General features: G+C 39.6%; 1 protein-coding gene across 2 annotated transcripts in view; it reads left to right on the top strand.

Moving 5' to 3' along the window:
* hk2 (hexokinase 2) overlaps positions 1–27863 on the top strand; it is a 42958-nt gene that overhangs the window by 7935 nt on the left and 7160 nt on the right. The window contains exons 4-16 of one of the 2 annotated variants that reach the window (XM_084945653.1): positions 6466–6585; positions 8388–8438; positions 9580–9675; positions 12595–12694; positions 13205–13388; positions 15526–15687; positions 18073–18306; positions 20414–20718; positions 20826–20974; positions 21171–21290; positions 25258–25353; positions 26178–26277; positions 26435–26618. In XM_084945653.1, the coding sequence (XP_084801779.1) occupies positions 6466–6585; positions 8388–8438; positions 9580–9675; positions 12595–12694; positions 13205–13388; positions 15526–15687; positions 18073–18306; positions 20414–20718; positions 20826–20974; positions 21171–21290; positions 25258–25353; positions 26178–26277; positions 26435–26618 (1901 nt within the window). The remainder of the gene's footprint in view (positions 1–6465; positions 6586–8387; positions 8439–9579; positions 9676–12594; positions 12695–13204; positions 13389–15525; positions 15688–18072; positions 18307–20413; positions 20719–20825; positions 20975–21170; positions 21291–25257; positions 25354–26177; positions 26278–26434; positions 26619–27863) is intronic. The other variant, XM_084945652.1, reaches the window with a different exon arrangement.

Here is a 27863-nt window from a genome sequence, read left to right as displayed (position 1 = left end):
GTATCCAGAGTCGTACGTAGTGAGGAGGTGAAATTATTAACAAGATAATCGACCTCTGTTGGGGTAGCGTTCAGATAGCTGCTCTGCTCTGTGTTGATACAGGGCATTGAAGATGATAACAGTGGGTGGATTATATTCTTAAACTTAGTTACAGCGCTTTCAGAAAGACATCTACTTTGATAAAATCTACTCTCCACCGCTGTGTAATCAATTATTGTAAATGTAAATGTTATCAGGAAATGATCAGACAGGAGAGGGTTTTCAGGAAACACTGTTAAATGTTCAGTTTCTATGCCATATGTTAAAACAAGATCTAGAGTGTGATTAAAGTGGTGGGTGGGTTCTTTTACATTTTGAGAGAAGCCGATTGAGTCTAATAACAGACTAAATGCCATGTTGAGGCTGTCATTTTTAGCATCTACATGGATGTTAAAATCACCCACAATAATTATTTTATTTGAGCTCAGAACTAAATTAGATATAAAGTCTGAGAAATCAGACAGAAACTCTGTGTAAGGCCCAGGTGGACGATAGATGATAACAAGTAAGACTGGTTTCTGAGTTTCACAGCTGGGGTGGACAATGTTAAGCATCAGGCTTTCAAATGAATTAAAAGTCTGTCTTGGTCTTTCATTAATTAATAGGCTGGTGTGAAAAATTGCTGCCACACCGCCCCCTCGGCCTGTGCTTCGAGATTTCTGGTAGTTAGAATGACTCGGGGGTGTTGATTCATTTAAACTAACATAATCATCCTGCTGCAACCAGGTTTCTGTAAGGCAGAGTAAATCAATTTGTTGGTCAATTATTAAGTCATGTACTAACAGAGACTTGGAGGAGAGAGACCTAATATTTAATAATCCACATTTCACTGTTTTACTCTTTGGTTCAGATGTGGATACTGTACTGTTCTTTCTTTGTAATTGTTTATGTTTAAGTTGTTTGTTGCTGGTTTTTAGTTTGTTTTTTGTCTTTTTGGAAGCTGACACAGTTTCTATGGAGATGGGTTTTTGGGGGGGTAGCAGGAGGAGAGAAGCTGCAGAGAGGCGTGTAAGACTGCAACTCTGCTTCCTGGTCCCAACTCTGGATAGTCATATTTTGGGGGGTTTAATAAATTTGTCCATATTTCTAGAAATGAGAGCTGCTCCATCCAAAGTGGGATGGATGCCGTCTCTCCTAACAAGACCAGGTTTCCTCCAGAAGGTTTGCCAATTATTATGGAAGGCTAATTTATGTTTTTTCTTTTACCGTGTGCTTTGCTATCGCTAAGGTTTACGAGCCATGCACGAAGAAAGAAGCACGCACATTGACAGGAGAAATTGGCCTCATCAACCCAAAAATGACAATTAAATTATCATTAGTTTATTTGAAGTACATCTATACAGGCAAAAAGAAAAGACTATGTCTTTCAGTTCTAATGAAATAAACTCTGATCCCTACAGTGTGCTAGAATGAGGTAAATACAACCTCAGATGAACAATTACACATGAGATTTTATACTGTGTCATTATTTATGCTCAAAGCCAAAATGCAGAAGCAGCATGTGCAAAACTACACACACTGCATCATTCAATAACTTATAGAACCACCAATTAATAACTTAAAATAATAATTTTCAGTCTCTCACATTATAGTGGAGGAATTTAGGCCCACTCTTTGCAGGCATTCATTTCTTAACCGCTCTCTTAAGGTTGAGGACTGGACTTTGACTGGGACACTGGGACCTTGATTCTTTTCTCTTTCAGCTGTTCTCTTGTAGATATGCTGCTGTGCTTGGGATCACTGTTCTGTTGCAGAACCCAACTGTGACCAAGCTCTAGTAGTTAACAGATGACCTTATAGTTGACTTTAGAAAACTTTTGGATACAGAGGAGTTCATGGTTGATGCAATGGCCTTGAGTTTGCAATTCTGCCAAATTAATGTGTGCTCACGTGTTCTTTTCAGAGAGATGTTTCTCCTGGCAACCTTTCCAAGCAAGCCATATTTGTTCAATCTTTTTCGAATAGTGCTGTCATGACCTTTAACATTGAACATGCTCACCTGAGGTCTGTAGATTCTAAAATGTTTTGTGTTTTCTCTGTAGGGAAACTGAGCATTAAATTTACTATGATGTTCACTGGGAAGCGTGGCAGCTGTCTTGAATGTTTTTCCCATGTGAATAATCTTTTTCACTGTAGAAAGAAAAAGGAGTTCACATTGTTTGGAAATGCCCTTCCAACCCTTCCCAAACTAATGGACAGCAAGCTACTGAAAACCTCTGCTTTTATAGACAGGCTCACACTTGCTGATGATCAGTTACAGTGGCTTGCAAAAGTATTCGGCCCCCTTGAACTTTTCCACATTTTGTCACATTACAGCCACAAACATGAATCAATTTTATTGGAATTCCACGTGAAAGACCAACACAAAGTGGTGCACACGTGAAAAGTGGAACGAAAATCATACATGATTCCAAACATTTTTTACAACGACACTAAACATAAAGCCAGGGCAACAATGGAATGGTTTAAAACAAAACATATCCATGTGTTAGAATGGCCCAGTCAAAGTCCAGATCCACATCCAATCGAGAATCTGTGGCAAGATCTGAAAACCGCTGTTCACAAACGCTGCCCATCTAATCTGACTGAGCTGGAGCTGTTTTGCAAAGAAGAATGGGCAAGAATTTCAGTCTCTAGATGTGCAAAGCTGGTAGAGACATACCCTAAAAGACTGGCAGCTGTAATTGCAGCAAAAGGTGGTTCTGCAAAGTATTGACTCAGGGGGCTGAATAATTACACACACCCCACTTTTCAGTTATTTATTTGTGAAAAATGTTTGGAATCATGTATGATTTTCGTTCCACTTCTCACGTGTACACCACTTTGTGTTGGTCTTTCACGTGGAATTCCAATAAGATTAATTCATGTTTGTGGCTGTAATGTGACAAAATGTGGGAAAGTTCAAGGGGGCCGAATACTTTTGCAAGCCACTGTAAGTACATTTGATTAGCAGCACTTTGTATTTTGGCTTCAGTTCAATAATGACACACGGCAATAAAGCAAACTTTTTTCATATACAGTGGTCAGTCGCTATAAAGTGGTTCACCTTTTGTGGCCTCGCTGTTTCGCGGATTTTTTTTTGTGTAATTTTGCATGTTTGTTTGGGGTTTTTTTTGGTTTGTTTGTTTTTTACAGCGGACTGTGTTCTGCATCCTGATTGGCTGTAGACCATCGTCAATCAATCTCGTTCCATGTCTCCTGTACAGTACATAATGCGTTCAGCTTGTCAAATTTACATCAATCTTCGATTGCTAGCAGTGTGACTCTGAAGTGCTGCACTGTATGTTTGTAAGTTTTCTCTCCAACAAACAACAATGTTGACAAAACGTTTTGCACCGTCAAAGGCAGCTGCGGTAGCACCCAAAAGGCAGAGGAAGATGCTAATATTGCAAAAAAAGTTGGACTTCTGGACATGCTAAAGGAATGTACAAGTTACCGTATTTTTCAGACCATAAGGCACACCACATTATAAGGCACATTAAGCAAAACAAAACAGTCAGATAATTCATTAATGTTGAATTCTCTGGCAGCTGCTCTATTCCCATGTTCTGGACCTGAAAACAGGGTTTGATCTTTGGTTTCATTCTATAACACTTTACTTATTTTTCTACAAAGGTTTGAGCTTTGAGAGTGTTTAAACAGAGTGAAAAATAAAAAGCTCAGCAGTAGGTTGGGCTTTAAAAGAAAAAGAGAATGCAGTCTATATCACCACTAAATTAAAGAGAGCTCCATCTCCCCCGAAAACCACAGGTGGCCTAAATCATGTAGCTCAGACTAGGGCTGTTCGATATAACGATATATATCGGATGATGATATAAAAACATCTATCGTTTCATTTTACGCTATCGTTTGTTTCGTGGTGTCGCAAAATAAACTGTTTACGGCAATATTTTTTCTTCCTTTTGATGGTGACTGTAGTGGCTATATTAATTTATTAAAGTTCTCTCTTTCTCTTTTATTTAATATAACCACACTACGGACGGACAAGCGCCTGTTTTTATGCGTTGTGTTTAGCAACAACGACGGTAGCACCATCGCGTGTCCGCTTGTTTATGTTCCACATGAACCTTTCACAATAAAGCTCAAGATCCTGTTGAGACTTTTCAAAATAAACTGAATCACGTGAAAGAGCAGATTATTTACGGATGAGAAGTAAAAAAGAGGCGCCAGGTGCTAAAAAATAAACCTTAGACTCAAGCGTTAGAACAGGCTTTTCCCCGCAGCACGCCGTGTAATAAATACTCACAAAGAAAACGGCGGCTGTTATGACTTATGTCTAAAAATGTATCGTTTCATGCATCGGTTAAAACACTTGACTCCAGCTACATGACGCGCAGCTGGAAACACTTCCCGCAAGTCGAGTTGCCTGAGATTCACAGAATGTACAAAAAATTTTTAATTTTTGTGATTTATATCGTTATCGGGACGATAGAATTCTTATATCGGGATATGAGATTTTGGTCATATCGCACAGCCCTAGCTCAGACCTTCCCAAAGTGTGGGGCCCGCCCCCTAGGGGGGGCACAGAGCCATTGCAGGGGGGGGCGCGGTGTGAAAAGGGAAAAAAACAAAAACAATGCTTGGACACTGCTAGCACGGGGCACCCACACAAACGCTAAGCAGGAGATGAAGCATAGCTGAATATGTTTCCAAACCAACTTCATTCTAAGCCAAAGCCATTTTTTCTTGTAAAACAAAGGGGGGCCTAGCAAAAAAAGTTTGGGAACCACTGATGTAGCTCAACATGAAAACCAAAACAACACACTAATTAACAACCTCAGTGTGGCTCTTTTAAGACTGTTGAACTGAACTCAGTGCATGAAAGAGATCAAATGCTTGGTTTATAAATTTTAATAATATTGCAATAACAGTTAGGCATGTATAATTATCCTTTGTTTGTTTTACAGTGACAAAAAAATCCTCGCGTTTTATTTTAATGTTGTGTAATTTTGTTTTGCATTTAACATCATACTACTGAGCATTAAAGGAGAGCATTACTGCAAACCAATCAAATGTGCTTATTTAATTGTTTCTCCATAAAAGCAGAGGTTTTGAGAGTTTCCTGCTGTGGAGGAACCAGGTGTGTGTTAACACAGGGCCACAATCTTCCCAGGAGTGGGTTTCCTAGCAGATTCATGCCACTGTTTATTAAGAGCTACATGCCAGACTCTGCAGGGCTCATTTAGCATGTTAAATGTTAAAGTTTGTGTCAGTACAGTTAGAAAAAGACTGAACAAGTATGACTTCTTTGGAAAGATTATCAGTAGAAAAGCTCTTCTGTTTAAAACAAACATGGAGCAATAAAACTTATTTACTCATGTGTGTTTGCACAAAACTGTCCATAAATCATAAATAAACCTGGTGTTTATAAATATACTTGTACCTGGATTTGTTTGTACTTTATGATTACATTTAAACGTGCCTCTAACTATGTGTACAAACAAATGAATGGATGTGTTTTTCTTTAGGAAATTTGAACAAAAGTCTTTAAAATGATGCAGACTGCAGGCAACAAACACAAACCTGTTGTATTAGAATGAGTTTAACATGGTTGCAAGAGCAAAATTGGATGTTGCTCACTTGGTTTTTTGTGCAGATTAAGAACTTTTCCATGCAGGTATTGGTAAATGCGTAGCAATGTCCTTTGGTCCGATGAAAACAAAAGGGGAGAAGTTCTACCATAATACACAGTGCCACATTTGGCAAAAACCAGACACATCAGCAATAACACCATTATACCACCTGTCAAGCATTGGGCTTGATGTGGGCTTGTTTTGCAGCAACAGGACCTGGGCACTTTCCAGTCATTGAGTTAGCCATGAACTCCTCTGTATACCAAAGTATTCAAGAGTCAAATGTGAGGCCATCTGTCTGACAGCTAAAGCTCGGCTGAAACTTGCAGCAGGACAATGATCCCACGAACAGCAGGAAATTTCCAACAGAATGCCTGAAAAAAAGTCAAGGTTTTGAAATGGACCAAACTGTAGTCTTGAGCTGTGCATAAAGGAATGCCAATGTAAAGTAGAGTGGGACAAAATTCCTCCACAAAAATGTTGATAAAGTCACACAGAAAACTATTACTTCAGCTTATTGCTGCTACTTGTGCTTCTACAAGCTACTTAATTCAAGGTGTTAAACTGTAAAGTCCTTTGAAAGCTTTCTTTATTGCATGCCTGAGTTAAGATGTTGTTTACAATTGCCATAGCAAAGATGTGATGAAGTGATGTATAAGACCATGATAGCCTGTTCTTAACAGATTTGTTAGTAGGATTTAAACGGCTTCAGGACTCGTAATAATGTATCACAAGGTTCATTACACCGGCAGCATTGCTAGTTGGATGAACAATGCACACATGTATGGAAAATTAAAGATGCAATTTTTTTATCTTGCACTTAATAAGAAAACTGACCTTTCTTCTCTTGTAGTTTTTTGACCACATAGCTGCTTGTCTGGCTAACTATCTGGACAAGATGGGCATGAAGGACAAAAAGCTTCCTCTGGGCTTCACCTTCTCGTTTCCCTGCCTGCAGACTAAGTTGGATGAGGTGAGTGATTTAAAAGTTCTGCCCTCAAATCACAGATTTGGATGGATTTCAATAAAGATTCAATTCAGTTAATTTCTTTCTTGTATTTCTGTTTAAGTAGAACTCTTTTTTTCTGTGTTTAGATATATAAAGAGTTGAAATTGTTTAAAATAAATTAATGATAAAATAACACAATTACTGTTACCATTTCAAGTTTGGCATTTTAGTTGTTTCTGAATGACTCAGATTTTTGTTTTTGACCTCTTCAGAAGTTCAAACTGCTACCATACTTTAGATATAATAATAATAATAATGGATTGCATTTATATAGCGCTTTTCTAGGCACCCAAAGCGCTTTACAATTCCACTATTCATTCACTCTCACATTCACACACTAGTGGAGGCAAGCTACGGTTGTAGCCACAACTGCCCTGGGGCAGACTGACAGAAGCGAGGCTGCCATATTGCGCCATCGGCCCCTCTGGCCAACACCAGTAGGCGGTAGGGTAAAGTGTCTTGCCCAAGGACACAACGACCAGGACAGAGAGAGCAGGGGGATCGAACCGGCAACCTTCCCAATCCCCTGAGCCACAGTCACCCCTAGATATCTCCTTTAAAGTGTTGCCTTTCCAGATCTGTGGCTCCTAACTGTAGCAGGGAGATATCTGGTTTTTAGAAACGTCTTGTCTGTACGCTTGGCTGGTCATCTGATAACCTTTCTTGTCTGGACGAAGAAGGGGATGCGGAGAGCAGCGTTGCTCTGCTGTTGCAGGGACTGGGCCTTTATTTTTTGTTCTTTCAGGGTATTGAAAATAGCGTGAAGTTTCTCTAATGGTCCTCTGCTGTCAGCTTTTACTTGCAGCAGTCAGTGAGGGCTTCATCACACTGCTGCTTTTCTTGGGTTATTACGTTGGCATTCTTTCTAACTCTTCTTTTCCCCTTGCAAAAAGTGATGCGGTCCAGTCTGTGAGTATCTGGACACTTGCTCTTTGTGTTCTTGTTGATTTATTTCTTTATTTTACTACATTAAAGTGCCAAGTCTCAGTTTGTGTAAGTAAGGGAACAGCTGTGTGTTATATGTAACAGTTTTAACACAACACATTTGCCATTATTATGACAAGCTCACTTCACTCAATAAGTTGCAAACATCTTCAACATTTACTGATATTGGAGTTTCCATCCTTGTTTCTAAATTGAGCGGCAAGTGCTGCAATTTAAAGCAATCATGCTAAAAAGCCCTTTGTTTGCTTTGGCCACATGTTTTTAATGCTTAATTGTATAATATTTAAAGAATCTAGCTGATTCTTAGCATGCACGATGCTTTTGTGTCATTGTGCATTTTACCTGTTGCTTCCATCAGCAGTGAAATATTCAATAAATGACAATATCACAGTTCTAATTTGACATACAGCCAACCTCCTATGCTTTTCCAAAACCACTTCTATACTTAAAATAATGGTTTGGGTTATGAGACTTTTTTTCCCTTCAATTCAGTTTTTTCTCTTTCCATCTTTTTAAAGGAAGCTCATTTTAATTCATCAGTAGAAATTCGGTTTATGGAGGGTGGATGTTTTTGTAAATTGGCCCTAAGCGTACATCTTCAGGAAGGGTTTTTTTGTCCACCATGGAGAAGACTTCCTCAGCTTTTGCTATTTTCTACTTTGTCTGTGCACCCTTGTGCAACAGATGAAACAAACTGATGTCTCTTGTAGATTTTTTTTCTTTTTCTTGGTTTTTATTTATTTTATTTATTTTAAATTTTTTTTAGACAATTTGTTCTTCACATTTTTACATTTTTTTTTTTTAACTTCTCAAATTGACAGATAACTCCACCACAGCCTAATATCCAACACTCATTCAGCTTGAACCCACAGGTGAGCACCTTTGTCCATAAACATATGTTGAAACGACACGCAGCTTCCTAAGGTTTTAGTAACCAAACTGTTCCAGTACTTTCAGACACAGTTTTGCATATATTACAGCTGAGACTTGGTACTTTAATGCTGTCTGTTATATTATTTTAGATTTAATGTACAAACCTGTTTTTACAGTGAAGATCGTCACAAGTTTTTGTGGCTATTTTAAAAATATGCAGTAAAACTGGTTACAGCAGATAGAGGAGGCATTCAGTCTTCTGTTTTTTGTTTTATTTTTTTACAAGATTTACAAAGTTCATGCATTTTAAAAGGGAAATTATTAGTTAGCAGATAATTACTCTGGCTTTTTTTTTTATTACTAGCTGCCAGTTGCTAAGTGACCTTTCCTGTTTCGTATTCGTCTGTAGTTTGTACTTGATGACTAACAGATAAAAAAATAAATGGAAAACACGAAGTTTCACAGTGTTGTGCTGAGTTCAAAATCTGAAATCATGCCATCAATAGAAAGGTCACAGTCTCCTTTTGCCTGTGATGCACACACCCCTGCACTGAATGTGTCACCTGAGGTAACATGTTCACTGTCATGTTCACACATGACCTCAACACAAATCAAACTGATCCATCATCAGCTTGGACTGTGAACATATTTTAAAAGTCTTCATGGTGGACTGTCTCTGGGCTGAATATAATCCTTCCAGCTTGAAATTTCTTATTGATAATACTCATTAATTTTTCTCTGAATGAATGCTGGTTAGAATGAGCAGCTTTCATGTCCCAGACCAGGCTGTGTCGTGGAACTTTATAAAAAGATAAATGTTTATCTTTGATTTATAGAGTAATTACCACCTGCTGTTTATTTACTTTGCTGTTTTAAATGTCCATATTTTACAGGGAAGAGTTGGCATTTAGTCGTTGTCAGGTTAAGTTATTATTAACACAGTGTGCGTTGCCACCTGAGTCGGGGACTCTTACAGCCAGCGGTGAAGTGTGTTTCAGATTTTAGGTGATTTGTAAATCACTTTGGTTGATTCACTCAATCATTCTGTGAGTTGATGAGGTGTGTAACAACTCTGAGCAATATATCATGAAATTATTTTTTAATTGACTTGTCCTGTTGTTTTTTTTTTTCCATCTGCAGGCTGTTTTGATGTCTTGGACTAAAGGCTTCAGGTCAAGTGGGGTGGAAGGACAGGACGTGGTCAGCCTTCTGAGAAAATCCATCAAGAAAAGAGGGGTAATTATCCAAATTTATAAACACTTGAACATTTGGAAAGGTATTGAAACAGTGCTAATTAAGTGTAGCTGCAGTTACATTCACTGGCTTGCCACTGTGTTAGGCACACCTAGTAGTACTAGTTTGGATGTCCTTTTGCTTTCAGAACTTAATTCTTGATGGCATAGATTCAGCAATCGTCAGGAAACATTTTGGTCTGCACTCCCGTGATATCATCACAGTTTCTCCAGATTTCCCAGCTACATATCTGTAATGCAAAGTTCTGTTCTCCTGCATTCCCATAGTTACTCTATTCGATTGAGATCTGGTGACTGTGGAGACCATTTGGGTACAGTGAAATCAGTGTCATATTCAAGAAAACGAATTTAGGACGATCTGAGCTTTGAAACATGACATGTTATCATGTGGGAAGCAGCCGTCAGAAGGTGGGCATACTGTGTTCATACAGGGATGGATCAGGGATCAGCAACAATACCTCAGCTACTGTGGTGTTTAAAGGAAGTTTAACTGGCAAGTAACAAGAGGCCCACAGTGTGTAGAGCAGAAAACTCCACCCTTCTTTAAACTCATTTACAACTCTTTATGAAAGGTTGTAAGGACAAGACGGGAGAAACACCCTTCAACCATGTTATGAATGTTGGTTTTTCATACTTTGTCCACCAGAGGGCACTGTGCAGCGTTCCTATTTGTATCATTTTTGAAACAGCAGGAATACAACAGAAAGTTGAGACAGTTATACTGTAGATCAGCGGTTCCCAAACACTTATCCGTGAGTTGTTTATTACCGGGCCGCAAGAGTTGAGGCTCGGGTGTGAAATGTATGTTTTTCAGGGTTTTTAACTTTTTTTTTTTTTTTTTTAAATCATATTTATCGTTAACTCGGTTTCCCTGGGTCTTGCCCGTGTGTTATGAAGAAATCTTTGTTTTTCGGTACCGGTACTGTTTTTTTTTTTTTTTTTTTTTTTTTGTATTTATCCGCGACACCTTAAAGTCCAGTCTGTGAAAATATTATCGGACATAAACCGGTCCGTGGTGCTAAAAAGCTTGGGTACCACTGCTGTAGATCAGTGTTTCTCAACTTTTTGGAGCCACAGCACATATTTCACATTAGAAAAATCACCAAACAAAAATGTCACAAAAAGCATATTGAGCATTTTTCCCTGCGCACCTGGCATTGTGGAATTGGCTTGGTTTGGCCCCAGTATACCTTTTTTGCTTTCATCTGACCACTACTCATGCTAGGGCCTTCATCTGGGTCTGAATTTTCTCCAGGACCAGGTCAGAATGACTACTTTTTCTTTTTAAATATTTATTTATTGCTATTACACGCTGCGTTGTCTCACTAACAGCATGACTTTATGCAATTTCTTCTTCGTCTTCTTCTTCTTCTTCTGTTTTACTGGCAGTTGGCAACCGATCTAGTGGAAGACATTGTAGTTGTTCTGCCCGTGACTCACACCAGCCGCTTGGTGTACTAATCAGGTGGAACCAGATAATCTTCCACAGCACACCTGATCATTTCTCACGGCAATCCTATTTGCCGCAGCACAGTGGTTGGGAAACACTGCTGTAGATGACAAATTTACAACTGAGGACTGCTAAATAATTACACGTAACACATAGTAGAAAAATCTTTTTATGTTTCATGTCCCGGGAAAAAACCCAAACCATTAGACAATATATCAGATTTTAAGCTTTGCTGTGTAAACTGTAACCTCAGACCAGTCAGCCTGGCACCGACAACTATGCTATGGTTAACGATGCTAATGTATTAGCTGCTTGGCACACTGAATATTTGCATTAACAGGAGTTTGAACAGGTGTACCTAATAATGTGGTTCATCAGTGCTTATTCCTCAACCTGCAGGAAAAGATAGACTTGGGCACACATGAGAAACTCGGTGTAGAGGTGTTGTTTCTCTGATCCTGTCTGATTAAAGTGTGAGGAAACTTTGCAACATGATCTCAAAACACGCCTGACACCACAAGGCAAGCGTGCTCGTTTTACTCCACTGTTTCACGACCAAATCATTCTAATCGTTAAATCCCACAAGTCAAGAAGAAGCATGCCCATCTTGACAGTGATCAAAATCATTCAACCACTGACTCCTTGTCATTGGTTGTCATCTGCCACACTGTTTGCTGTGAGACTGCAAACATGTCCATGCAAGTTGATAATTTTCACGTATCCAGGGGCTTTATGAATCATCTTCATGAGCATGCATACATGGGGAAAATGAGTAATGACTGAACCCAGTGCCAAAACTAGGGTTTATGGTGAATTCTGAGTATACGCGAGGCTTGGCTCACCTCAAAAAAGATATTTAGTGTGTCTGTTGACAACAAACTTACAAGTAATTCACACTGGCTCTTTTGGAGCAGCAAATGGTAAAAAAGTACAAATGGTACAATGTGAAAGTTTGCTTTGGTTTCTACGTGAACACACAGTGCCAAAGAGCATCCTGGTTGGAGCTCGTATGCAAATCGTGTACTCTAAGGGAGGACTGATATTAAATAAATGGAGCAGATACCTTGTCTTTGCAATGTGAGTGCTCAGGCTCTAATAACTTGGAAGAAAAGATCTTTTTGTGCAGGCTAACGCTACATGCGTCTTGTGCAGGTGACCTGGGGTAATGACAGCATGAGCTGCTGCATTGTGCCTTTTAAAGATATCAATGATACTTCCAGCTATAAGTATGGAAGGTCATCCACAAAAATGAAACAAATGTCCTCAGCAAACCTCAGCAAGAAAACACGCTTAGATAAAACACCTGCATAATGTCCTCATAAAAACGTAAAGATTGATTTCAGTGTAGTAAATTAAACAAAATGAAGTGCTGAAGTAAATCCAAAATACTGTGATGCAAGAAGTAGTGAATTCAAATGAAAGCTTGTTTTAATAAACAGATTCTCATTGCAGGACTTTGACATTGACATTGTGGCTGTGGTCAATGACACAGTGGGAACCATGATGACCTGTGGCTTTGATGACCGTCACTGTGAAGTTGGCCTCATTGTAGGTAAGTCTAATGTAACAGTGACTATAAATGGATTATGAGGCTCAGTGAGACTTCTACCACACAACAGTGATGTAACACCCATTAAACTGCATCCTAATGGATGAACTGCTCCATCTGTTTTCTTCTTGGGTAAAAATATCGATGTTCATGAAAAAAAAAAAAAAATTTTAATGCTGAAGGCCAGAAAATGTGGCACCCCACTGTTGCACTCAAAAAAGAAATTTCTAGGGCTCTGCTGAAGTTTCTTATTCATCTCTATTCAACTTTTCCTTAATGGATTTCATTCAGATGCAGTTTCTGCTGCAAAGTGTGATATTATTGTTATAGTTTTATATTTGTAACTTGCATTGTAAAAATATATACAAACTGGAGGAGAGGAGTGAGCACAGGTGTTTTCACACTCATCTTGTAAGTGTAATCTTAAATGTGCCCACTAAGCCCAGCCGACCTCTCAGTTAATCGTTATATAGTTACTGACAGAGTTGTTGCAGTGAAATCTCTTTTCTCAAGGAACGGGGACCAACGCTTGCTACATGGAGCAGATGAGGAACATTGGTGTTCTGGATGGTGACGAGGGGCGGATGTGTGTAAATACTGAGTGGGGTGCTTTTGGGGACGACGGGGCCCTGGAGGACCTGCGCACTGACATTGACCGGGAGATGGACGCAGGCTCATTCAACCCTGGCAAGCAGCTGTGAGTGTGTTTGTTCTCACACGACTTGGTATTAGATAAAACATCCCACGCTGGTGGCTTCACAGGCAGGCGGGTTTGAATTAGAAGCAACTCTCTCTGATTTCCATTCATGTGGGCATATTGAAATACTTTGTCTGACTGCTTCACCTTTGTTGGTGTTGTTGCTGATATTATGTAAATAACCTTTTTCATATACTAATTCAGAGTTCTGTCAAAAAAGTCAGTATGTCCTGGAACATTTGAGGTTTTGCAGACATGTGGGCACTTGTTCACTGTTTTGGACATGTGACAATCATGTAGGTTCAAGTGAATAAGGCCTCAGTCACACAGGCCTAGAGATTGGTCCATGACCATCTGGCAACCACCGATCTTGAGGGAAAAATGAATATTCGGCTCTGCTAATACTGGCCAGCTGCTCTCAGAGTATCAGCGAAAATGAAAAATGCGATGCAAACTGGAAATGGAGCCCTTCAGCACTGGAGCCGGCAAATTTCAAAAGGCACAGCTAACTATTTCTGGTTTATGTTTCTTTAAGTTTAACTGCTGCTTGGCTAGTTGTTGGAGTATTTGCAGACAAACATGAAAAACTAAAGGTGACCTACAGGGAGGTTTTTGGTGCAGCACCTTCTTTGCAACTGATTTCACCCAGCGACAGCCATCAACCTGCAGGAACCATTGGCAACCTGTCAGAAAAGCACATTTTTCCCTAGCAACCAGTGGTTGTATCACATCCAGTATAGTGGACAGCTCTTGATATCACATGAGAAACCTCAATAAGAGGTCTGGGCCCAGACAGGGTTTAATAGAGTGAGGTGACGGATTTAAGTTTGCGTGACCTTAATTTCCAGTCACAATAAAGCATGCAGTGCATCACAGAGAGATTAAACAGTTCACATACTTCAACGAATGACTTTAATGCCTAATTGGTGGATCATTATTACCATGTAATTATAAAACAAAAATTAAACTTTTGACAGTTTATTTATTAAAATCTTTGTAGTTCTGACTGTCTCACACTTGTCAAACATCGTTATTTGTTTATGTCTAAAAACATAAAAATAATACTCTGCTGGAAAGGCAGTTTGCCTCAGCATTTCATTTGAGAACAGCTTTGTTATGTGGTGCTTACTCAATGAGAGTAACGTATTCTGAATACTTTGGATTACTTAATATATTATCATGCTTTTTTACAACTACATGAATGTACTATTGCTGTGTGATTTATTACTATTACTGAAGGTTACTCGCCATACCAATACCAACTAGATGTTTAAATCTTAATATAAAATGAGTAACAGTAGGTGGACATTAGGTAAGGCTGCACTTTTGCAGCGATCTCGTATAGAAAACTATTTTTGCGCGTATATAAAACAGGTCCGCGGCTCCAAACCGTAGCGAGAGACAGAGAGAGGCGTTGAAAGACTGCTCTAACTGAACTTATTGTTTCTGAGGAAAACACAGCATACAGTCGAGTCTTAATAGCTTACTTACAACTGGGCTCGTCAGGCACTCTTCTTGGCTGCAGTGGTTATTATTATATTTACATGCTTCCAGCTCCCGTTTCTGCTCGGTGACAACTCGCACTTTTCCTTTTTCTCCCTCCGTCGCTCACAGACACATAACGGGTATGACAGTCCATTCTCCCTGCAGCACAGACTACACTGCCCATGAGGCAACATTCTTTAGGGCTATGCCTGTAACACTCTGCCTGCATATTAAATCATTTTTGTGAATAATTTTTTAAAATATTTCTTCACGTCATTATGCAGGCCGCAAGTAGGGCTGACATGGGCCGCGAGATTGAGACACAGACATTAGAGCCTCTTAATGCGTGTTTTGTTTGGGGCGTGGAAACCAAAAATAGAGAGAGCATAGCCGAACATATGAAACAGGAAAATACCGCCATGTAATCCCTTAATTTCAGCAAAGTAACTGTATTCTAAATACCACCTTTTTAAATGGTAACTGTAGCGGAATACAGTTACTCATATTTTGTATTTTAAATACGTAATGGCGGTACATGTATTCCGTTACTCCCCAACACTGTGTGTAGATGTACATAAATAGAGCTCATCATATTTTATAAATATATGTATATCACGTTGTTTTGCTTCTCTTTTTTTCATGTTGCATGCAGGTTTGAGAAGATGATTAGTGGGATGTACATGGGGGAACTGGTACGTCTCATCTTGGTAAAGATGGCCAGATCACAGCTGCTGTTTCAGGGCAAGACTACGTCAGAGCTCCTCACCACCGGACACTTCAGTACCAGCCACATCTATGCAATCGAGAATGACAAGTTAGTTTTTCTGTGTGTGTGTGTGTGTGTGTGTGTGTGTGTGCACATCTGCACCTTGACACTGCATTCTGTGATATCTCTCAGATGGCGGATTAAGTGCAAACCTGTTGAACATTATGTTAGTAGCAACTGTACTAATTGGAAGGTTGATGGTTCGATCCCTGACTGCATCCTGCCTTCTGCATCACAAATTCCAAATTGCTCTCCGATGCATCGGAGTGTGAATGTATGCATTATATAAGCAGTAGATAATAATCAGTCCATTCACCATTCGGATGAAACTCATTCATGCAACAGGAGCCCAATCACAGCAAGAAATCTCTAACAGAATGGCGAAAAAGGCAAAGAATCAAAGTGTTGTAATGGCCCAGACCTCAGCCTGACTGAAATTCTATGGCAGAACCTTAAGAAAGTAAATCTCCAAAAGTTGATTCTGTTCATCTGGACGTAGCGTTTTGTGGGAGAAACGTTTCGTCACTCATCCAAGTGACTTCTTCAGTCTCAGCTGACTGCAGGTTCCCCAATCTTATAAACAGTACATTTGCATAATGTCATTATGCAAATGTCATTATGCAAATGTATGCAAATTTACTGTACTGCAAAATGTACTGTTTATAAGATTGGGCAAACCTGCAGTCAGCTGAGACTGAAGAAGTCACTTGGATGAGTGACGAAACGTTTCTCCCACAAAACGCTACGTCCAGATGAACAGAATCAACTTTTGGGGATTTACTTTCCTGGATGATTGAGAATGCATCAAGACGTTAAGAAAGTGTTGCATAAATGAGTGCTCCCACACTGCAATGAACTGAAGCAACATTTTAAAGAAGAGCCAAAATGACACAATGACAAGAGAGAGTGATAAAGTCACACACAACACAATTACTTCAAGTTAGGGCCAAAATGACAATCACGAGTATTTGTCACGATTACGTATTTATTCTAGTGAACAATAATATTATAATTCACACTGCTTTCACATCTGTTCACATCTTTGTATCAAAGTAGTCCTTCTTATTCACCAAAACTTTCAACAAAATGAAATCAACAGGGCATTACTTTACATACATTTTAATGCATGATCACTCATATTCATTTAATTGTGGGAAGCCAAACTTGAGATTATAATTTGTTTAACTGTGGAACCCTGCTTCAAGTTATTGTGGCTGAAAGTTGTTTCCGACGTCACTAAATAATGGGGTGAACTGCATAAAGTCTTGTGTAAACGTCCTCACATGACTCTATTTGCATATAATTGCCATCGCTCCTGTTTTGCTAGATTCTTTATTTTTATGTTTATTTTTTGGGTGGATTGAGTCAAAATATTAGTTATTTATAGCTAAAGAGGTGAACAAGTGATGTTTAACACCAAATACATGTTTAGTGGGTCTTTCAAAGATTCTTGAACAGAAATCTTCCCCAACAGTAAAGTAGAAGTACAGCATGCAGGGAAGAGAAAACCAGACCATCCCACAGAACACACAGTCCATTTCCTGAAAGTTTATTATTCTTTTATTGCTTTCTGGTAAATAATCTAATAATAGGTCTTCATTAATAAGTTAAATTCTGAGTTTGAATGTTCAAAAGCAGCGGGCAGAGATTATATGCTAGTAATTAAAAATGTGCTGTGAAGGTTGAGGATAAAGAAGGAAGAGGCGTACAACCCAAAGAACACCTTCCCCACACTGAAACACGATGGTGGGAGTGTTATGCTTGTGATCGTTTCGTTTGTCTGGAACTGAGAATCTCATCAAGGTGGAAGGAATCATGAAGAAGGATATGTGCAGATTTTGGAAAAAACAAACAAACAAACCTGTAGCAGTGAGCACCAAAGCTGAGATCCTCCCTTTGTCTCCAAACACCACAACCCAAAACACACATCTCTCCTGGTGGAGAACTACCTCCAGACAAACAAAGTGACTCTTCCTGACTGGCCTACATAGAGCCCTGACCTGAATCAAAATTGAAAATCTGTGGGATGAACTAAAGACTAAGATCCATGCCAGAAAAACATAAAATGTGGAGGAGCTTAAAAGATTCGCAAAGGAAATATGTAGTTGTTGGAAACTACAGCAAATGAGTGCAGGCTGTTATCCAGCAGCAAGTATATGCAACTAGCTATTAGCATGGAGGCTAATAATTTTGAAGCTGTTAGTTTTTGTTTTTTGTGAAATCATTATGTTTCTGTATGCAAAGTAAAATAATGTGAGCATCTATAATAATCTCGGCTGTTTGGAACAGCTGTGTTGAAAATGTCTTGCCCTTTTAAAAAACACTTGGCACGTACTTAAAATAAAAAGACGTTTTTATGGGGGAGGGTAAGAATTCTGTCCTCAAGCTCTTCTTCTATTCTTCACATTAATTTCTTCACTTTTCTTCCTGCAGAGATGAGGAAGGTATTGCTAGTGCTGAGAAGATACTTCGTGGCCTGGGGCTGGACCCGTCGGTTGAGGACTGCATAGCAACTCGGAGGGTGTGTCAGATTGTATCCACACGGGCCGCACACCTGTGCGCTTCCTCTCTAGCGTCGGTGCTGCGACAGATCCGGGACAACAAAGCTGCTGAGAAGTTGCGTGTCACTATTGGAGTGGATGGCTCTGTTTACAAGAATCATCCAGAGTAAGTGGATCACTTCTGTTATGTTGGTCTCGCCAACACATTCATGACTTTGATCTGTGTCACTGGCACGTTTTACTGTAGCTGTGGAGTGGCTGTGGCTGTGTTTGTCACTTCAAATCACATTTTTACTATTCATTCTGCGTGCCTGCATGTCCCTGAGACAAAGAATATAAGAGCATAAAGACAAGTCTCAGGGAGGTGATCTCAGTGAACAGCCACATATTTGCTCTGTGTGATTAGAAATAAGTCAGACAAACAGTTTAAAGACTGAATGCTGGAAGGATGTATACATGATAAAGGAGCATCATCAAGTTCACTTATAACAAAGAAAAATCCATCTATAAGAAATTGTGCTCTTAAACTGAGTCCTTATCTTTCTGCCCCCCCCCCCCCCCCCCCCACACACACACACACACTTTTTTTTTTTTTTTTAAAGGAAAATTGCTGCAAGCTGAATTGCCTGTCACTTACCTTTTCCAGGTTTCCTAGCTGGCTTGATTATGCGCTGCTTTTAGTGTAACTGAAAATGATAATCTATAAAATATACAGCTTGTCATTGTGTGTGTGTGTGTGTGTGTGTGTGTGTGGGGGGGGGGGGGGGGGGGGGGGGGTTAACTGACAGGGAGGGTGTGTTCAAGACGTTAATGGGCAAAGCTGATTGTATTTGTGCAACACAGGGTCAGAAGATTGGTTCATTTTAAATTTAAAAGGTTTGCTGATCAAATATATCTAGTGGAAATGTCACCAAGATCACCTCCACGTTCATCAGTTAAAGTGCACAGTGTGTATGAAAAAATGATTCAGTTTTGGTGTGTGTGTGTGTGTGTGTGTGTGTGTGTTCCTTGGCAAAAATCATAAGCATGACTTTACCATATACTCAGGTATAAGAAGTGGCTACACAGTGTTGATCTCTGAAGAAGGAAATGTCCATAGTAGGGCTGCCACAAACGATTATTTTGATAGTCGACTAGTCACCGATTATTTTTGCGATTAGTCGACTAATCAGATCATCATCCACTGGACGTAAAACGTACAGCTTATTGCACCAGCATGCATCTGCTCTTATATAACTATCATTAGCTTACAGCTTTAAGTGTTTAAGGTATGTGCTAACTAAAAATAAAGGCAAGATGATAGTTTATTAAATTTGCAGATTGTTTCGGTGAAGTTTAATAAACTCCTTGCTATCTAAAATATAACAGGACACCGGAGTATATTCTCGAGCATCTCACACTTCTGATAATCAGTTGTCTGCTTGATGTTTATTCAGCTGTGTAAAAACTATAACTTTAATCTCAGCCAAACCGATTATTCAGGAACAAATAAAATACTAAAAAAAGCCAAACAATAACATTTTTAAGTTATCTAAATGACTTATATATCATGTTTAACCTGAGTAGCGAAAGACGGCGGTGGGTTTGAAAACGACTTGCCGGGAGTCCGGTGTTCTCACGGGCTCTAGTGAGCCTTGCCCCCGGCTAGCTATCGAGCTAGTGGGTAACAGACGTCTCCGAAAACGTCGGAGCGCTTTTGAAAATATGTGGCGTCTTGATAAACTGAGCAGATATTTGAGGTTTACACAGCTACATTCTCGCCTGAAAATATGTTAAACGTTTATTTTGTGACCCAGAAAGAATAATAAGACTAATATTAAAACTAACTAGCTGCCACCATTGTTGGAAACTGAGCTGGGCTGCGCTATAAATTCTGGGACAGAGCTACTTCTTCTTCTTCGGGGTTTAACGGCAGCTGGCATCCTTGTACATGCAGTGCTGCCATCTTCTGTTTCAGTCCGTTATTACACTCTTAAATCCTACTACGTATTCCTGTCTTTTGGGATCTTACAAAGCTTCAAATGACGCGTCGACTATTAAATCAGTCGTCGACGATTTTGATAGTCGACGTAATCGTGACTAGTCGACTAATCGTGGCAGCCCTAGTCCATAGATGATGTTCCTGATTATTGTCTGGTGTAGAGCAGCTTGAATGTAAAAAAAAAGATCAAAACACAACAGAGCAAGTTGTTTGGGTATCATGTGTACAAGTGAAAAAGGAATAACAGAAGACAGAAACCATGGGGACTTAACCAAATGTGTGTCTTTTCTAGGTTTTCCAGGAGGCTCAACAAAATGGTTCGTCGACTTGTACCCGACTGCGATGTGCGTTTTTTGCAGTCACAGGATGGTAGTGGGAAGGGTGCAGCTATGGTGACTGCGGTGGCCTTCCGACTTGCCAACCAAAATGCTGAGCGGCAGCGCATCCTCGACACGCTGCGCTTGAGTCACGAACAGCTGCTGGAGGTAAAGAGGCGATTCAGCGAGGAGATGACCCGAGGTCTGTCAAAGCAAACCCACAAGCAGGCCAGCATCAAGATGCTTCCCACTTATGTCCGATCCACTCCCGATGGATCAGGTAGGTTTAACCCCACCTCCCCCAAGCTCTGGCTTGTTTTTGACACAAGGTTTCTTTTTTCTTTTTTTTTTTAATATAATGACTTAATGTCTTTTATACCTGGACAGAACATGGCGATTTCTTGGCTTTGGACCTTGGAGGCTCGAGCTTTCGAGTGCTTCTGGTGCGAGTGAGAAGTGGAACAAAACGCAGTGTGGATATGCAACAGAAGATCTACAGTATCCCACAGGAAATCATGCAAGGCACAGGGGAAGAGGTAGTGCTTCAACTGAAACTGACTGACAGGAAGCTACTTGTGATTAAGAGCTAAATTAAGGCCAAATGTTGGTTAGAACTTGCCATGTCAAAGCACAGTACTGTGGATGTTTGCAAAAGTGATGCTTTGTACTTATTTGTACTTATACCTTATAATATTCCTTTTAATTTTGTTTTTTTGTTTTGTTTTTTTCTAGCTGTTCAACCATATTGTGGACTGCATAGCTGACTTTTTGGAATACACGGGCATGAAAGGAGCATCTTTACCTTTGGGTTTTACGTTCTCCTTCCCCTGCGATCAAACCAAACTTGATGAGGTAATTTTTTGTGTTCATGTAAAATGAGCTATAAACTATATGAGTTCAGACTGGTTACATCTTTCTCTTGGTGCCTTTCACCAAAAACGTTTATACTTTTTACCCCAGCAAAGACCCACCCTTGGTCTACGTCAGTATGAGTTTAGACTGAAGTAAACTTCATGATTCAGTAGTTTGTAACTTGATGTAATCATTTTCTGAATCACTTGTATCAATTTCCACATCATCATTGTTTTGCCCACCCCTCTTTACAGCATTGCTTCAGTTCATTGAGCTTTGCAGGTAGTTGTTTCATTTGTAGTTCTCGTGAGGTCCCACTGCAGCATCTGGGCTTTGATTGGGCCATTGCAACACCTTAATTATTTTCTTTTACAGCCATTCAGTTGTAGATTTGTTGGTTGTCTTAAAACCAGTGTTTTGTTGCATGACCCAGTTTTTGTCAAGTTTTAGCTGTCAGACAGATGGCTTTACATTTAATTCTGTTTTTTTTAATTACTCTGTCATATAACTTTGATAATTTAGGCTTGATGAGACTGAGATGTAGTCCTTTTTGTAGATAGGACGCCCAAATGCCCCAGATCAGCAAAGTGCCCAAACTTCTGCTTTTATAGAGGTGCTCACACTTGCTGATGGATCAGTTCATCAAGTGCATTTGATTAACAGCACCTGGTTGCTACTTGCACTGTACTCTGGTTTAGCTTAGTTGGTTTTGTTTTTGTTAAATAAATAATGATGCGGTGCAGGATGTCATGTTTTGTGGTTGCTCGGAGGTTGTATTTATCTAATTGCCAGACCTGCTACGGATCAGGTTATTTCATTTATATCTTCTTATACTTAAAACTTTCTTCTTCACGCTGTATGTGAGCACAGGAGTGTGTCAGGTAGAGAAACTGGTCTAAACTATACTCTGTTTTCTAAACTTGCTGGGACACTCTGGTGGGGAGTACACAAGCTACAGTGGCTTGCAAAAGTATTCGGCCCCCTTGAACTTTTCCACATTTTGTCACATTACAGCCACAAACATGAATCAATTTTATTGGAATTCCATGTGAAAGACCAACACAAAGTGGTGTACACGTGAGAAGAGGAACGAAAATCATACATGATTCCAAACATTTTTTACAAATAAATAACTGCAAAGTGGGGTGTGCGTAATTATTCAACCCCCTTTGGTCTGAGTGCAGTCAGTTGCCCATAGACATTGCCTGATGAGTGCTAATGACTAAATAGAGTGCACCTGTGTGTAATCTAATGTCAGTACAAATACAGCTGCTCTGTGACGGCCTCAGAGGTTGTCTAAGAGAATATTGGGAGCAACAACACCATGAATTCCAAAGAACACACCAGACAGGTCAGGGACGAAGTTATTGGGAAATTTAAAGCAGGCTTAGGCTACAAAAAGATTTCCCAAGCCTTGAACATCCCACGGAGCACTGTTCAAGCGATCATTCAGAAATGGAAGGAGTATGGCACAACTGTAAACCTACCAAGACAAGGCCGTCCACCTAAACTCACAGGCCGAACAAGGAGAGCGCTGATCAGAAATGCAGCCAAGAGGCCCACGGTGACTCTGGACGAGCTGCAGAGATCTACAGCTCAGGTGGGGGAATCTGTCCATAGGACAACTATTAGTCGTGCACTGCACAAAGTTGGCCTTTATGGTAGAGTGGCAAGAAGAAAGCCATTGTTAACAGAAAACCATAAGAAGTCCCGTTTGCAGTTTGCCACAAGCCATGTGGGGGACACAGCAAACATGTGGAAGAAGGTGCTCTGGTCAGATGATACCAAAATGGAACTTTTTGGCAAAACGCTCTGTGTGGTGGGAAAACTAACACTGCACATCACTCTGAACACACCATCCCCACTGTCAAATATGGTGGTGGCAGCATCATGCTCTGGGGGTGCTTCTCTTCAGCAGGGACAGGGAAGCTGGTCAGAGTTGATGGGAAGATGGATGGAGCCAAATACAGGGCAATCTTGGAAGAAAACCTCTTGGAGTCTGCAAAAGACTTGAGACGGGGGCGGAGGTTCACCTTTCAGCAGGACAACGACTCTAAACATAAAGCCAGGGCAACAATGGGATGGTTTAAAACAAAACACATCCATGTGTTAGAATGGCCCAGTCAAAGTCCAGATCTAAATCCAATCGAGAATCTGTGGCAAGATCTGAAAACTGCTGTTCACAAACGCTGTCCATCTAATCTGACTGAGCTGGAGCTGTTTGCAAAGAAGAATGGGCAAAGATTTCAGTCTGTAGATGTGCAAAGCTGGTAGAGACAAACCCTAAAAGACTGGCAGCTGAAACTGCAGCAAAAGGTGGTTCTACAAAGCATTGACTCAGGGGGCTGAATAATTATGCACACCCCACTTTGCAGTTATTTATTTGTAAAAAATGTTTGGAATCATGTATGATTTTCGTTCCACTTCTCACGTGTACACCACTTTGTGTTGGTCTTTCACGTGGAATTCCAATGAAATTGATTCATGTTTGTGGCTGTATTGTGACAAAATGTGGAAAAGTTCAAGGGGGCCAAATACTTTTGCAAGCCACTGTACTTTGGATATAGCAATCATAGCCTTTTGCATTGTCAGTAAAAAAAAACCAACAAATACTAACAATCAAATGTTCCCAGCAGCTTGAAGTTTGAACAATCAGTGAACTATAGGGAGTGTTGTTTGGATGATGATGAAAATAAGAAGCCCTGCAGAATAAATTTGATCTCTGAATCATCGCCCCAAACAATATACCTGGAATAGGGTGTCATGCAGACAGAGTTGCATAAAGAAAGATATTTTGGTGACCTGTGAATGTGATTGTATAAGTGGGCTCGGTTGTTGAACTTGAAAACAAGGAGCGACAATTGATGACAACAACCTGCCACATGTGTTAAACCAGTGGTTCCCAAACTTTTTTTTGCCAGGCCCCCCTTTGTTTTACAAGAAAAATGTTCGCGCCCCCTGCCCCCTTCTCGCGCGTGCACGCGCGCGCGCACGCACGCACACGCACAAACTCATCCTCCAACCACACACACCCATATTTTGCTCCATTGCTATTTATTTCACACCTCAAACATTTAGTGAACAATTAAGCAAATGCAAGTAATCTGCAATAAATTACAGGTGTAAGAAAATAAACTACTAACTCTTTAACGCTACATCCACACCTACACGGGTATTTTTGAAAACGCAGCTGTTTCGTCCACACGTAAACGGTGTTTCGAATCACTGAAAACTGAGATTTTTTAAAACTCCTTTTTTGCGTTTATGTGTGGACGAGGAATACAGAGTTCGTCACGCAACGTCAAAGGTATCTGCCTTTATTCACGTCACGCTGTGCGCCACGTTATTGTTTACATGAGATGAATTGCAGAATAGCAGATAGTCAGATTAACAGTATTTTGTCTCTATCTTCAGGTTTTACACGCTTACATACACACACGCAGTTACTGTCCCTCCATTTAGAAAGGCAGAGGCGTCACGGTGTGATTATTTTGCGTGTAGTTGATTTTTTTCCTGTGTAATAATATTCAACATTGCTATCAATACATTTTTCAAAAATGCCTCTCTGTGCAAAATGGGTTTAAAAACATAAACAACTGTGGGATACTGTTTGTCAGTGATTTAGACAGGGGGAACAAATTGTGGCAGGATCAGCCTGATATTATTTGTATCCCGCTGTAACTTTACTGTATAAAGAGCTAACATCTCCAAATGGAGACAATGGAGGTTTGTCTTCCTTGACTGCTTCTTGTTTTTGTTTGTGTTTTGTTTTTCTAATTGAGAGCTGAGTTGTTGTTTTTTTTCTTTCTGTGTGTGCTTCAATTTTCAGCTCTAATGACACCCTGACTACAAAAAAATGTTTCTTTTCTTTGCATGCAAAGAGTAACGTGAACCAAAGTCAAATGTTTGTGTGCACAAACGTGGCTAAATACAAAGGATTCTGATTGTGACTCTGTAATTTGTCTAGGGCATACTCCTGAAGTGGACGAAGGGGTTTAAAGCCAGCGGCTGTGAGGGGAAAGATGTTGTCGCGTTGCTTAAAGAAGCTGTCCGCAGCAGAGGGGTCAGTACATCAATCACAGTCTTAAATACAATTTTAAAGTCACTTCACTTTTTTTCATCTGCCAAAGCACAACATAAGTTGCCTCAAGGTGCTTTATATGTAAAGTAAAGACCAAACAATATTACAGAATTGTGGCCTTGAATATTAACCCTTGATTCATGTAATAAAAAGAGCCAAAATGGCTCACTTATAGACTGCACCATGATGTTATACAGTCACATGTAAGACCCAGGAGAGCAGCACTCTAAGAGCTCCACCTACACTTGTCAGTGAATGTCTGAATTTTCTCTCCAATGCTTTTAGTCACGACTTTCATTTCTGATTGAATAACAAGTACATCAGTTTAATTGCATGAGATGTAAAAAATAGATTAAAATGGTCCTGTGTGATTCTTTGAATTTGTGTTTGACTTATTTTCTGAAATGGCTGAGTATATATGTACACACACAGAGAGATATATATACATGTGTCTATATGTATATATTTATATATATTTACGTGTGTGTGTGTGTGTTTGTTTGTGGCTGAAATGTAAGATAAAGTAATGTAAGTAGCGCTTGTTATAAAAGTACAGAATCTTATTATATAATCTGACAATTTACCAAACTATGATTTATATCTTCTGTTTTCTGGTGCTCACAGTGTTAGATGATGCACTAAAGCAATATGAGGATTCTCAGACCCGCAACCATTAGAACTGCAGATGAGTGAAGAGTGTAGATAAGCGAATAATGTCTTTCTAGTGCTATGGATAATATTAATATTTATGCTTATGCTCAGTTCCAGTTCATAGATATGAATAAGTTTGTTTACTTTGCTTCCAGGAATTTGATTTGAACTTTGTGGCAGTAGTTAATGACACAGTGGGAACCATGATGACTTGCGGCTACGAGGATCCCAAATGTGAGGTGGGACTCATCGTCGGTAAGTTTGGCCACCTCCCTCCTTCTTTGAAGTCTTTTTTAAGCATCAAAGTTTATTTATTGTTTGCAAATATTGTCTGGTATATTTCTATTTATTCATCATCTTTGTAGTCAAGCTGTTCTACGAAAGTCCTCGTATTTTGTCTGATTAATTTCAGGCACAGGGACCAATGCCTGCTACATGGAGGAAATGCATAACATCGAACTGGTGGAGGGCGATAATGGCCGCATGTGTGTCAATGTCGAGTGGGGAGCATTTGGTGAAAATGGGGAACTAGAGGAGTTTTGCACGGAGTTCGATCACCTCGTCGATGCCTGCTCTAACTACCCTGGGAAACAGAGGTACTGGATTGGTAATAAATGAAAAATCCACAGCGTGGATTCTCAGAGCCAAGATTCACAACAAACAGCATCACATGTAGTTACCATTATGAACACATAAGGGAAAAACAAGACAAGGACTGACTGAGAGAAAGACACACTGGCTCAAGAAACACAGAAGAGTTAGGGAATCTATCATGAAATAATAATGCTGCCAATTAAAAGACACATGGAGAGTGCACTACACTGCAAGTCACCACTGTGACAGTTGTTTGAATAGATAACCTCATAGTGTCACACATCAAGAGCTCTCTGTGGCAGTAAAGCAATTCCAGCGGTCAGTTCTGACATTTCCCACAATGACAAAGTTTCAGTGTCGAAAACTGGAATCACAGATTTATTTATTTTTTTATAAATTACTGACATTATTCTTTTAGAAATATCAGGCTCTAGAAGTGCTCAGTATAAACTAGACCTTTAAGATATTTATGGTCACAAGTCAGATAATCTTACCATTGTCAAATACTCAATCCAAATTCTGTAAACAAAAACTATGAAGGAATAATCGGAAACATTTGTTACAAAAGGAGGAACAAGTTTGTCTTATTCAGCACTTTTAGACTACAGACAAACATGTTGAGAATAAATTTAACCCTGTTGTGCTTTAAACTCAATTTGCACTATTTTATTTCTTAAAATTTCACGTTTCTTTCCCTCTGTAATGTGACACTGCAACACTCAGAAACCCAGATATGAGTTTCTCTGCATCGACGTCAGTATTTTTTTTCTTTAATGCCTAAGATAAGGTTTATGGTTAAGTGTTATGCTAACCATTGGTTATGGTTGATGTTGGTTTGTGATGATTATCTTGCTGAACAATTTATCCAAAAGATGAATCTTTAATTCTCACAAAGCTTATTTTCTGTATAGTCCAAATGTTTACCAACAAACTGGCAGTGGCTTTTTGTCTAGTGAGCCAGAGTGATGCTAACTTTCAGGCTGGCCTACAAAAAAACATTGCCGCTGCAGCACTCTGCACTCCATAACAAACAGGCCATTATTCACCAAATTCTTAAACTTCACGTCAGGGCCTTTTGAAAGTACACATCATTTAAAATCCAACAAGTCAAAAGCAAGAGTTAATCTGAATAACAAATGTATATTCTTTAAACAACTATGTTGGTGACTGTTATTATATTTGTAGGCTTAGACCTATGACCTTCAGTGCACCCAAATTACCTTCCTGTTATCTGGATTCATTTATCC

The sequence above is a fragment of the Perissodus microlepis genome, chromosome 12 (genome assembly GCF_051167445.1).
Source record: "Perissodus microlepis isolate ML-2025 ecotype Zambia chromosome 12, ASM5116744v1, whole genome shotgun sequence".
NCBI lineage: Eukaryota > Metazoa > Chordata > Actinopteri > Cichliformes > Cichlidae > Perissodus > Perissodus microlepis.
This window is presented reverse-complemented; position numbering and strand designations above follow the sequence as displayed.